At 39.7% G+C, this 13,489-nt stretch overlaps 2 protein-coding genes across 3 annotated transcripts; both read left to right on the top strand.

Moving 5' to 3' along the window:
* The first annotated feature begins 233 nt into the window (after window positions 1-233).
* On the top strand, window positions 234-5,634 carry LOC148730419 (uncharacterized). The gene is made up of 3 exons (XM_088761577.1): window positions 234-392; window positions 2,255-4,133; window positions 4,265-5,634. Exons 1-2 carry the CDS (start codon window positions 323-325, stop codon window positions 2,713-2,715), a joined length of 531 nt encoding a protein of 176 aa, XP_088617703.1. The 5' UTR covers window positions 234-322; the 3' UTR covers window positions 2,716-4,133; window positions 4,265-5,634.
* Window positions 5,635-7,496: 1,862 nt separating this feature from the next.
* Window positions 7,497-10,530, top strand: LOC111335811 (nuclear respiratory factor 1). Of its 2 annotated transcripts, none has more exons than XM_022941807.2 (2): window positions 7,497-7,651; window positions 8,052-10,530. In XM_022941807.2, the coding sequence occupies exon 2, from the start codon at window positions 8,128-8,130 to the stop codon at window positions 9,571-9,573; it is 1,446 nt and encodes a 481-aa protein (XP_022797542.1). In that variant the 5' UTR covers window positions 7,497-7,651; window positions 8,052-8,127; the 3' UTR covers window positions 9,574-10,530. The 2 variants fall into 2 exon arrangements, with proteins under 2 accessions (XP_022797542.1, XP_022797541.1); XM_022941806.2 differs by having other exon boundaries at window positions 7,533-7,726.
* Window positions 10,531-13,489: the final 2,959 nt, after the last annotated feature.

The following is a 13,489-nucleotide window of genomic DNA, read 5'->3' as shown; positions in this document are numbered from 1 at the left end:
CAATGACGTTAAGAAGAGATCTTTATACCCGAAAACGAAATTTCGAACGGTGTCAATTTTTTTATAATCCTATTCATTTAATTACTTTCCTTTTTCACAAAAAAATATTAGCTCCGCAGGTTCTGCGGTCTCCTGATCTACGCGGAACTTAATAGTTTTATTTGTAATACTGCGGGGAATGTAATTTTCTGTCAATCAATTCGAGTTGGTCTATTGCGTTTGTGAATTAAACTTCGTTCTTACGGAAGTAAATGACTCATTGCGAAGTTAACGTAAACTGTTGAGGACGCGCACTACCTAAGTCGCCGTGCTTAATTTAAAGATGAAATCCAGTTTCATTTTCCTGTTCATTTTGAATCTCTGCTTTTTGGCCGAAAAGAGGAGTGCTGCAGGTTTGTGAACTCAATTTGTCTTCATCGGGGCGAAAGTTTTAAAATGAGACGTACTGTAATTGTAAATCGATCGGTGTTTCTGACACGGTGTGGTTTGAGCCATCCCAGGTAGCTAGACAAACCAACCGTGACAGCAGGGAGAATCCTATCGTGGCAAAATTGGGATATGCCCAATCAAAGTAGGCAATGCATGTAAGGCAATAAGTAAATAGCGCACTACCTCGCCAGGTTTCGCCGGATCGTCGACTCTGCCAGCTCTTGATTTGGAAAGAGAAACTTTTTTCCGATTGTTGGGAAACCGCGACCTCAAAGCATGTATTTACGTTATTTGCATGTATCAGCAGAAAGTCTTTCGTCATTTTGGCTGATTACGCAGAAGGGGTCGCAGAAATATTTTCCAATACTTTGAAACCACAAGTTTGAGGGCAAGAATGATTGAACTAAAAGAAACCAACTTTCGTGAAAACCTTCCTCTTATGCTGAAGCGACAAAGTTTCGCTTCAAGAGCGAGGAACCAAATTTCATGAAAATCTTCCGCTTATGCTGAAAAGCCATAGTTCCGCTTCAAGGACGATGAAACTGAATCAAAAGTAAATAAACTAAATGATAGCAAAGTTTTAAACACGTTCGTTTGCGGCAAAGTTAAACATTAACCTAATGATAACTTAAAAGTTAAAAGTTTCCTTTGATTTACGATACAGTCGAGTATCTCAACAGACATCGAAGGTCAGAACGAAGAATTCGTTTTGTAAAGACCACCACAATTACGTCATCAAATTTTAGAGTAATGCTGTGGCACATTCTGTTAATAGTGACATAATTTACCCTGTGACTCATCTACCTGCGTATTCCAAGACTTACATTGTTAAAAATACTTCTGAAGTTATTTTCTGCGGGAGAGAAAGATACTTAAAACAGAGAAAAAAACGCGCTCACAGAAGAAGAATACTGCCTTTTGTAACACAATCTCATCCGGCTTTGCTAAACATCAAGAACATACGGTTGGGGAAGTGACATCTTAAAAACCTTTCAGTTAATTCATCGCGAAGGGAAGTCGTTGAGAAACATCTTGATAAGAGCTTAACTTTAAAAGAAGAAAATTTAAAAGCGCTAGATAATGGCAGGAGTTGCACAGGCTCATCAACACCTCTTTTCAGCTTTCCTGCTTCCCCGTGTCAACTGACGCAGGTAGAGTTATTTATTGATCAAGTGACTCCTTTTATTGCTCTAATTCAATTGTACTTCATTTAGTGATCAGGATAGTAGATTCACCACACAATACTCGCAATTAGTTCATTCGCCTTTACTTAGAAAAGTAGATTAACAACACGATTGAGTACATGTAAGAAATGTCCTTAGAGTAGTAACGCTAGGTAACGCAATACACTAAACACAACAATCGTGCTGCATTGTACTCTGGTTAACAGCTACAATGCATTCTGGTAAAAGCGATGTATTCGAGAATTCGCATCCCCTTTATACTTTTCCAATCCTGATTAGAATGCTGCACGCTTGCTACGCTTGCTGTGCAGCAATAACTATAAGAGACAGGCAGCCATTGGTGGGGGAATAGAGGATTTTAGCTTTAGAGAGGATCACATGGTTTTTAGGGGGAGAGAGGAGGGCTCAGTCGCCACTAACAGAGTATAAACGGGTGACTAAAGGAAATTATCTGCCATCGACGGGCGGGGATCATAAGGACATTACAAAGCCTTATGGAGGATCAGGTAAATTTTATCATGACACATTAAAATCGTAAACCCCGCCACCCCTCCCTTATCCCCAACCGATAAAAAGAGAGCGGTCCTTAATAAACGGGCAAACTTATCTTTGATTCAATTTAATTTCTTTTTGCTCTATAGATGAATGGCAAAAGCAGAATACCTCACCTGTCTGTTTTGGTGCAAAGAACGGACAGTTTGGTAGATTCTATCTTAAAACTGCTTATAAAAAGCTGGCCGCTGTGATGTTGGTTCACCTGTACGGGTACGTGACCTGTGACACACGACATGTCTCCTATTGGTCTTACTGGGGCTGTGGCTCGTACGTCCACGGACTGGGCAAGATAAATGTCGTCATAACAACCTCAGACAATCACGTTCTTTTGCCACCAAGAGAATTTATAGTACATAATGGAGCTAAGTGGTCCAAGGTTCCTGGATATAGCTCCCTTTCCCCGAAGCTAATGCTGTCCTTTTTCAGCCCCTCCCGCGTCAGCAAAAACCAAGAGTTACGGGTGTGGTATGGCGAAGATCTGATGAATGCTGGCGAGGGAGACAATGGAGGCACCATTTGCGTTGATGTCTATGCAATTTTCGTATGAGCTTTCACTGAGCAGCAAGCAGCCATAACAGAAAATCTCATCGCTTTGTAACTAATGAAATCGTAAACTGCTAACAGAGGCTCACTTTCAATGTCAAAGTTATCACTTTCCTGTTTTTTATCACCTGGGGGGAGGGGTAGGGGAGGGTAGGAGGATTTGATTGTGGTTGGAATCTGATGATTTAAAGGGGAACGAAGGGGGAATCAGTCATCATTAACAGAGTATTAAGGGGGGGGGGGTGTAGGAAATTGAGCATTTCCTTTATCCAATTCATCCACTGTCCCCTCCTCTCTTCCATCATTTAGGAGCCTGGCTACGCAGGCTGCGGTTTTCTGATAGGGTCAATTATTCTTATTGCATTGGTAGAATGTAGATATAATCCTAAAACTCCCCCCCCCTTCCGTCAGGGCGATAATGACTGGTCACTAGGAAAGACGAAAAAAATTAATTACTAACCATAAATCACGGCAAGTGTGGGTAGGACCCATCAGCTGGTATTAACCCCTTAGTTGTGCTTTTGATCAAATGTAGTTTCCCGTTACCGTATGCTCCGGAAAATTGCATTCTTCTTGGAATGCTTTCAAACGAAGGGTGCTCCTCGTAGCTACAAAAAAATTGATAATAATGATAAAAAATTAAAACCCCTTTCCAAGTGCAGATACGAGTAGGGTCAGCTTTATATCATGTAACAAAAGTATTTTTCGCAGGAAATAAATGAGTAACTGCTCTCTGACTAACTGAAGTTTCTTTTTTCCAAGCTAAGGGATTCATGTTGGGGATTGATCTTCTCCTCTTTGAGCCTCTGAACACTGCGTTTAAAATGCAGCAAACTGATGGACGGAAAAGACGGAAAGACAAAGAAAAACAATTACCCACATAAGCAAGAACGGTCATTTTTGTCGATCGTCAAGGAATTAGGCTTTGAAGTAAAAAAAGAAAGGACGCTTAAAACGAAGTTAAAACGGATCACAAATCCGAAACTAGTTTCATCATCCGCTGAAAGCGCGGAAGCTGTTGCATTTTTTAACCGGCCAATAATGACTGGCTTCTTATTTCTTCTGTCTGCCTTAAATCATACATGAGGTCAAGAGAATAAAGTAAATTATCAACAATTTTAGAAACTCCCGATTGTCAGACAAATTCGCCTTTTCGTTGCTACGAGAAATGTAACGTGAAGAGGACAGACCAGAGCGAAGAATTTGTGTAAGGATTAATTTATGCGAAGTTGGTATGGCAACAAAGCTGGCGGGGTTGATACGTGATAACATTCCATCGAAACGAGCAGTCGATGAAGACAATACTGCACAGGAGGAGGGAAATTGATACTACTATGTTAATAACTATTTGAAATTTGTTCCAATTACTTGCAAAGCGGGTATTTCGACCGGGGAAATCGACGTGCCTTCCCCTTCAAAATGGTAAGAGTTGATCAAAATTTGTAACTTCAACTCAACGCTTGGATGGTTTACTGCACTTTCAATGGCTTCCCTCGGTTTGTTTACTTTTGCGTTTTCTCCTAATTCTTTACAAATCATGTCATTTTCCACAGCCGGCTGGTCATAAATCTGGTAAGGTAAGGAAATCGGGGAAAAGTAGAAGTCGCAGTAGAGGAGCCAGTCGAAGTCCTTCGAGAAAAGGTGGGAAGAAAAGCGGAAAGAAGTCTCGATCGCCGTCACCTTTGAAAACCAAGCGTGAGGTGGATCTTTTGAGTCCCGATGCGATGGTGAATGGCTACTACATTGCGCACAATGTGCCGCAGTTCTTGGGATTTCGAGGCTTTGGATGGGAAGCCGGTGGGAAAAAGGGTAAAAAGAAAAAAGGCAAAGGAAAAAAGAAAAAATAAAGTTTTGGCACATTCTGGAAGTTATCCCTATAATACCGGCGATTAGCTATACATAATACCTTCTCGTCTTCGTAATAAGAAGGCTCTACGAACTGTCAGTAGGATGCCAAAAGAGAAAGCCGCATTTAGCATGGGTTTGATGTTGCCTGCTTGAAGGACTTAGCGTAAATGGGCCTTGGTTGGAGTCAAATTATTGCAGCAGGATTAACTTTTCTTTTTTAAAGATCTAACATGTAAGCATTTCCTTGAGACATCTAAAAAGTGTGAGAAGCTCTACTATGCATTATACTAGATATTGAAGGTTCGCATGACATGAAGGAATGTGCATACTGGAGAGTTTATGAAACCTCATCATTAATTCTTATTACCGCCTGCCTTACAGTTCTAATGAATTTGTTTTTGGATCAATTAAAAATCCCTTAATTGATCTCTATTCTCATTACCTTTCTGCTTGGCGCTGTTTTAAAATTGTAAAGAGAAACTCTATCTTGGTCTCTCATGGAAGTTTAAGGATTAGGAATTCTCTTTTTTCCTCCACAGTTTTCGACTAGGCTGGTCTTGACCTGTTCAAATATATTTTTGGATTACTATTTGTACTATATAATTATCTGGTAAACATGAATATGTTGTACTTGATGCCTGATTTTCAGCTGAAAAGTGCAAGGAGATCTTGCTGTACTTGTGTTAATCAGTATTACAAGTAGAAAGCAGTCAGTCAGCAGAAATAATTTTTGAGTTTTGTGCCAAAGTTATATCTATCTCTGCTTTGACCCATGGTGTGTTTTACAATAATTGTCGTGTAAAATCAGTCAGAATTCCTTGATCGTTGTTGCCCTAAGCTTTGTTTTTTCAGTGTGGCTCTGCCAGAGATTCTTACTGTGTCATGAAATTTTCATTCCAATCAGCAGTAGATCAATGGAAATGAGTCCTAGAAAACTGTCTAGAGTAAATTTTTATATAATTTTGTGTAATGTGTGATCCTGTGGAACATATTATAAAGTGAATAATTTTAGAAGATTATTATAATTCATTATTTATTTGAGAAGTGCAATAAATTACTTTTTGATACAACACAATTAGTTTTTGTTATTGTTAAAATGTTATTTACAGTAGTTGGTATAAGTTTATTCAAAGGTAAGGTAGGTAAAGTCTGTTTACGAGCCTAGTGGCCCTTTAGGCTGATGCTTAACTCCTGTTTCTGTTGCATGAAGTAACTAGGAGTATTTCTACTCCCCCCTGGATGGGATGCCAGTCCATCACAGGGTTACCCCCAGCATTAAATTGCCGGTACCCATTTAAACACCCGGGTGAAGAGAGGCACTGTGAGAGCAAAGTGTCTTGACTAAGAACACAACACAATGTCCCGGCCGGGGCTCGAACCCGGACCACTCGATCCGGAGTCGAGTGCACCAACCATGAGGCCACCGCGCCTCCACAAGTTTATTTAAAGGATCATCTTAAATTTTATACAGGGGTATGGCCAGGAATTTTTGAAAGGGGAAGTGGGGTCAAATTTACAAATTTCCATGCACCTTACATGAAGAAGCTTTATGACTGCTCTTTTCTTGTAGAGTATGACCTGCAAAAGGAGTGTTAGACAGTGAAAAGATTTATGCCATTATAACTTTTTAGGATTTGCACGTTTTCACAAACCTCAGTTTTAAGATATTTATGTTCTTGACTTTAAAAAGTGTCTCAAAAAGGGGTGGGAGTTATGGGGATTTCAGAATCCCCTCCCACCTACACCCCTGTTAGGATACAATTTGCCCAGGGGAGGGGTGGGAATGTCCCAAGAATATAGTGATTATCAATTACAACAGGGGGTTGTTTACTGATGGGGTTTGGTTAGTGTTTTCTGGGAGCTGTTGTCAGAGGAGCTTGTTGTGAGACCTACTACTACATGTCAACCCCCTTTTAAGTCCCAAGATCTATTTGTTCATTCTTCTCTCTAGTTGCCTCACATTTCCTTTTAAAATAGTTATGAGAATTTGGTATTATATCAATATAGAAAACAATTTCAATCTGATTAGTTTGAGTTTTCTCATCACCTGTTTGGTGGATAAGGTATGGATACCATAGGAAAAAGTTACATGTTAATCACTTCTGGGTCCAAGTGTAGTAACTATGGGGACAAAAAAAAAAAAAAAACATTAAAACTTCTGGGGGCCAAAGATTTCAAGTGCACCTTAGGAGGCCAGGACTGTAAACAGGAAGATCTTGGTGTGTAACTTATGGAGTCACTTTATTTTGAATGCAAGGTAAGAAGCTTGTAAGTTTTAACATTAATGGAGTGTGGTGTTCCTGTGGTTGGCCTTGGTGAAATGTCACATGATATTCAGTCCTATCCAGACCCTTTCAGTGAATTTAGTGTCACTGTACCATTGACAAGGGTCAGAACAAATCTTAGAAAAAAAAGCATACAAAGTTAAAAAATATTTTTAACATTCACTGATTCACTTCTTTCATCTTAGGATTTGAAGTGTATTGATCTAATTTTTTCAATTGGGTGCTAGTAGTGATTGCTGGGACATGTCTGTATAGATAACACCACTTTGCTGATAATGGGCAGCTTCTAAAAAGATGAAGGAAAAAAAAAAAGAGAAGTAACAGTTTAAAATCCATCACTCTTTTTAATCCCAGCCCTGCAAACAAGGAGAGGATTCTAGTTTATGGAAGAAATGAACAATACAACTCTTAATTCAAACAACACCATAACCTTATAATTTATTGATCATATCCTATATTTTTAGAAAAAAATGAAAGAAGTAAAGCTAAGGGCAGGTGAGAAGAACAGGTGCTACCGCACCTTGCTAAAACTCGAACTAAATAATAACAGCCAATGAGAAGAGTTCTTATTGAATTAGCGATTCACTTTAGCCAATTACAATGCGCGTTAGATTAAGCTGGCCCTGTAATTTTCCATGAAAGGGGTACACCCCGCAGTTTGGTTAGCACATGCGTGGCAGCCTTACGCCAGTTTGTTCTATTGAGCAGCCGCCATCGCGTTCTCTTTTCCGCGCAAGTCGAACGGACAGCTTCTTTGCGCAGATTCAGAAACTTTGCTGAGTTATTTTGATCCTGCCGTCAAACCAGGTATCTTTACTGTGTTTTACCTAAGGCTCTCGTCTTATTTCAGCAGTTATGGAGCGTAGGTTGTCGATTAAAAGTGTAAGTATGACCGCGGTGCTTTTGTAGTGAAAGGAGAAGTTTACCAGACGAAAAGATTGTAATTTTCGAACTGAAAAGGGGCTCGCTCTCTCGTGATCAACCACGGAAATGAAGGCGCTTTAGGACGATCTGTTGGATTACAGTCGTGATTTTTATCGATGTTTTGTGGGGTTTTTCCGATGTGAAAATCGAGTTCAGGCGAAGGTTTTTACGTGAATTTTGTATTAATTCGTCGCGTAAAGATTCAATGAACATTCATAAAAAAAACTGGTATCATTTTGTTCTGTCTCGAATCTGACGGTATGTTTTGAATCCTTTTCGACAGCAAACTGGCTCAAGTCGGTCTTCATCAGGTGGGTTTAACCCAAGCTCTGTCGCAAGGCAATTTGCAGACCCTGCAGATGTCGCATTCCATATCTCAGTCGATGAGTCAAATGTCGGATGATGAGCCATCTTCGCCGGAGTCCACAACCTTCGATGGGTCGGACCTGCTAAATTCTACGGTCGGTGATGAAGTCACAGCACAGTTAGCGGCTGCAGGGCCGGTTGGAGTCGCTGCTGCAGCGGCTATTGCGACTGGAAAGAAGCGGAAAAGGCCACATTCGTTTGAAACGAATCCTTCGATCAGAAAACGTCAACAAACTCGTCTTCTGCGGAAATTGAGAGCGACGATTGACGAGTATACAACTCGAGTAGGACAGCAAGCTGTTGTGCTGTGCGTCTGCCCTGGGAAACCAAATCCGCTTTTCAAGGTGTTTGGTGCCGTTCCTCTGGAAAATGTGGTTAGAAACCTTAAACAGCTTGTTCTCCAAGATCTAGAGCATGCTTTAGCAGAGCATGCCCCTCCACCTCCCCCAGAAAATCCAGATATCTACACACTACCCCCTCTTGTAATCGATGGTATTCCAACTCCTGTTGACAAAATGACCCAAGCCCAGCTCAGAGCATTTATTCCAATGATGCTGCGCTATTCCACCGGTCGAGGAAAGCCAGGCTGGGGGAAGGATTCAACCCGACCAGCTTGGTGGCCATCAGATTTGCCATGGCAGAATGTTCGCAGTGATTGTCGCAGTGAAGATGAAAAAGCCAGAATCTCATGGACAAATGCCCTGCGACAGATTGTGAAGAACTGCTACAAGTACCATGGAAGGGAAGATCTGTTGCCAGCTTTCTCAGAGGGAGATGCTACACAGCACCAGTATGTACAGCAACAGCACCAGATGGTACATACCATTTCAAATGCTGATGGAACCGTGTCGCTGATCCAAGTAGATGCGTCAGGTGCTGTCAGTACTCTATCAGATGCGGCCACCTCGCAAACAGAAGCAACCCAAGCTGTGGCAACATTGGCTGAAGTTGCTGCTGCAACCCAAGTAGAAGTAACTCTTCCTCATCCAGGACAGGGTGATGGAGTAGGAATTGACCAAAGTGATTTATCACACACTGAAGCTATTGCACAAGCAGCTGTTGCCACTCTTGCAGAAGCCACTCTTGCTGATGGAGGGCAGATTGTTTTACCCGAACATGCTGCTGCTGCTGCTGCAGCATTGGCAAATGTCCAGGATAACTTAAACACTTCTAACATGGTCACCATTCCAGTTCAGGCTGCAGCATCTCTCATGCAGATTCAAACTCACCATTTACCAGCTAGCACTCATTCACAGTACATCTCCGCATCTGTTCCTCAAGTAGCGATGGCACCTCATTCAATAATTCAAACAGTGACAACCTCCACAATGGGACATGAAGTCCACACCCAGATAGTGGACACATGTGAAGGTGTCCCAGTGGCTACGCAAGCGGTAGAAGTAGTAACTCTTGAAAATTCACAAGATCCGATGAACTGACAGTACCATGAAGATAGAATGGGAACTATGTACAAAAATGGCAGGAAAAATTAATACACTATGTGCAGAAAGTGTCTTGCAGAAATGAACACAGAAAGATATGATTACATTATTTAAATGTTATGTACTGCATTTAATTTTTAAAAAAAGATTGATTTGAGACTTGATTTGAGGATTTTTGGTTGAAAACCACTGGCATCTCAACATTGTTATTTTTTAGTACTTGGTGACATAAATTATTGTCAAAAGAGCAGACTGCGGACATCTTTTACCAGAAAAAGGCATCACCCTGTCTCAGCTGCAATATTCTTAAATCAGTGTTGATTTTTTAGAATAATATTGTTGTCATAAGCCTCTATGGTCTGTTTTTATTCTCAGTTAATCTTAAGCTGGATAAAAAGAATACTAATTAGAAAAACTTTCTCAGTAATTTAACCTTTGCATGCCCTCAGTGCTTTGAAGTGAGACAAACAAAGCTAACCATCTTCAGGTCACAGCAAATTGCTTAAATCTTGGCTGCTCATGGTATTACCATTATTTGATTTCAGTTTATTCCAGTTCAGGGAGAAATAAACTCTTTCCTTTTGAGTTTTGTTGTTGTTCAAAACTTGGAAAGTCCAATTTTTCAGTCATTTCATTTAGAAATCAATATCGCAACCTCTTCAAGAAGACAAATGTCAAAAACAGCAATGACATTGTAAGGGTAATGTTGAATTTGACACTAAATTTTCATGTGAAGAACTAACTATTCTACAAGAAATTATTGTTGCGTTGGAGTTAGGTTGAGAACAACTGGAAGGTAAATTGATCTTGTATTTATGAAAACACAGAAATTACTAGGTGGTGTTTTGTAGTAACCGTGCAAATGTACTTTGGGGTATTTACTCTGGAATATTTGTGAGAAGTGACTTGTGTACCATTTCAATTAAAAATTACTGGTTCGGTCTGTGTATGACACTGATTTGTGTAGTGGTTGTTGGGGCTTTTCTGTATTCAGGGAATTTCCATTACACTTATGTCTTAGAAATGCTCCACAGATTGAGGATAAAGAATTTGTAAATGTTCTGATCATACATATTCAAGACTCATGATACAGTTGAACCTGTATTAAGCAGTCACCCCCAGGGAATGATGGGGTGAATGCTTAATACAGCTTGACGGCTTAAGACAGGTTTCACAGAAAAGGAGTATCACAAAAAAAAAGTAACTTGTTTTCCAATAATTGGCCACTAATTTATAAAAACTTCTCAAAAATACTACTTAAATTGCCTTTGGGAGATAAACTTGGATTAAATTTTACTTGAAAGATTAATCTTGGTTTTCAAGTGGCCATACTTCAAGTGTCTCATCAATGCAGGTGGAGAACAATACAAACAGGCCATTGGGACTTAGGAAAGGGTAACCATGAGGTAGCCACTTGAAAGAGGCAAAAATTACTGTACAGTAACTAAGGGAAGTAATTTCAGAACTTTGCCAACTAACTACGTAATGCAGTAATGCTTAACACAGGGTTTATTGTAATTCTAAGAATAATAATTCAGCAGTGGACACTGCGAGCTGGCTCTTCCTGTTCACTGACTCCAGATCAATTTGAAATTTTGTTTTTTGTGGAGAGAGGAATCCAGAGGACCCTGAGAAAACTCCTTGAGAACTAATAACAAACTCAACTCGCGTGTGACACCAGGTGCAGGACTCAGATGCGGGCTGCAGGGTTGGGAGGCTAGTGCCTTAATCACCACACTATCCCTGCTGCTCATTATTTAGAAACAGTTCTCATGTTGACTGTACCATCATTGGACCTCTATCATTATCACAGACTGGCTTCTTAGTGTGACAATGATTAACCTTTGTACTTCTAAGAGTGACTAGCATCTAATTTGCCTTACCATATCACCCCTGAATCACACATTGTGTTTACCAGAATACAGGAAATGATCAGTGATTACCAGCTATAAAAGCTCTTTATTGTTAAACAAATTCTCCTTGTCAGCACCTTAGGAGCTTTACAGAAGACAGTATGGAGAGTATGCATACTGATGTTAGTGTGTAAAGGGTCATGAGTTATTTAAGAGTTAAATCAGCAAACCTTTGGATGCACAAAGCAATTTGAACATTTGGGTAGCAGGCGGTCTTGTTGTGTGATGGTTTGTAGTCACAGACTTACAACAAACAAAGCGCACATATTATCTTCATCATCAGACTTAAGTTGAGGAATTTTGAATGTGACTGTGCATCAAGATTCAACAACATTAGTGGTTGTCATTGTCACTGTATGTCCAATGCAAAACAGCTTTTAAGAGCTTTCCTCACTTATACAATCACACTTCGCAATAAACCCTGTTTAACTAGTATGCTTGATCCCAACAGGACGCTTAAGACTGATAGGAATGTAATCAAAGGGAAGAAGTAACAGTATGGTGTTGCTCTAAATCACCAATCAACTTTAACCCTTTTGTATATTGCGCGAACATTAGTATGCATATTCCCATATTGTTCTCTATTTCCTAAGGTGCGGGCAAGAAGAAGTTGTTCAACAATCAAGGGTTTCTATAATTGGTGATCATTACCTTTACTCTTGAGACCTTAATTGTGACTCATGGGTAATAAGGTATGATAGCAGTTGATAGCAGTTTTTTATAACTGAATTGGCCATCCTGCATAAATATGTTATCATTATTATTATTATTGTTATTATTAAGGTAGGGGAAATAAGATGCTAGTCACCTTTACAGGTCAAAGGGTCAAGACTCCGAAAGGAAGCTCTAGGCGTCTGTAGGTTTGTAACAATAAGCATAAAGAAAAAAATATATATATACAGTGGCATATGTCTTTGTAACCCTAACAATAGTACGCACATTCTCCAGAATATTCTCCAGCCATTTCTTAGGGTACTATAATTAACAATTATTCGCTGTAGGCGAGGTGAATGTTGTCGAATAATCCCCGAGACGAAGTCGAGGGGATTATTCGACAATATTCACTGAACCTGAGGTGAATAATTGTTTTAGTATAATTTCAGAGCTGAACAACAGAGAAATTTCTAAAATCATAATATTTTAGTAACACTTATTAACATTTTACTTTAACATTGATTATTTTTATATAAGCCGCATGGAGTGGTTTCTATAGTGTCATATAAGTAACCGCTCGACCAATCAGATTGCTGGAAACTCTTTGCTCAGCTCTGAAATTATACTTTCTAAATCCTCTTATTAGCCACCTGGGGTGCTTATTTATTTCAGGTACTTTGGGAAGGTGGCTTGTTAAAAGAGGGGGGGGGGGGCTTCCTAGAGGGGGGCTTATCAATTTGGAACTCAATAGAAAAGTCAATTTCATGATCTAACTCTCTCAATGCACTTTGTTTAGCCATGTTATATATTCAGCATTGCTCTGCTATTTCCCAATACAATATTCTATTGATGCCAACATAACTTAATCAATCACTATAATCGCAAACTAAAATTATGGCATAAAAGTTGTGCCGCATAGCACTAAGAACACAAATGATGGAACAGAGAATTAACTCTGAAGCGTAAAGTGCTAAATGAAACCCATGAAAAACCCACTGAGTGTTAGCCCTAGTAAAGAGTATTTCTTTACCTCGTGTGGTTCACATATATGCCCTTACTAGTGCTAATGCTCAGTGGGTTTTTCATGGGTTTCATTTAGCACTTTAATTTATGCTTCAGAGTTAATTCTCTGTAAAATTACAGCACTTGAATAAATTTATTGCACTTACTGATACGGAGTGTTTTTTTGAGGGGAAGGGGTAAGGGGGATTACTAGAGGGACGGTTTCATAAATTTCTTCCTCTAAAAGTGCAGGAGCTTATTAGAGGGGGGAGGAGGGGGCATAATTGGAAGATCTACAGTCCTGACAAGGAAAATTTGGTTAACAATAAAGATCTTCTTTACTT

The sequence above is a fragment of the Stylophora pistillata genome, chromosome 5, assembly GCF_964205215.1.
Source record: "Stylophora pistillata chromosome 5, jaStyPist1.2, whole genome shotgun sequence".
In the NCBI taxonomy this organism is placed as follows: Eukaryota; Metazoa; Cnidaria; class Anthozoa; order Scleractinia; family Pocilloporidae; genus Stylophora; species Stylophora pistillata.
The sequence above is the reverse complement of the archived record's forward strand: the minus strand, read 5'-3'. Positions and strand labels throughout refer to the sequence as shown.

Bases quoted from the DNA above. Each gene is read 5' to 3' on its own strand.
- LOC111335811 (XM_022941807.2), top strand. From the start codon at position 8,128: ATGTCGCATTCCATATCTCAGTCGATGAGTCAAATGTCGGATGATGAG.
- LOC148730419 (XM_088761577.1), top strand. From the start codon at position 323: ATGAAATCCAGTTTCATTTTCCTGTTCATTTTGAATCTCTGCTTTTTG. The intron at 393-2,254 runs GTTTGTGAACTC...TTTGCTCTATAG, and splicing joins CGAAAAGAGGAGTGCTGCAG to ATGAATGGCAAAAGCAGAAT.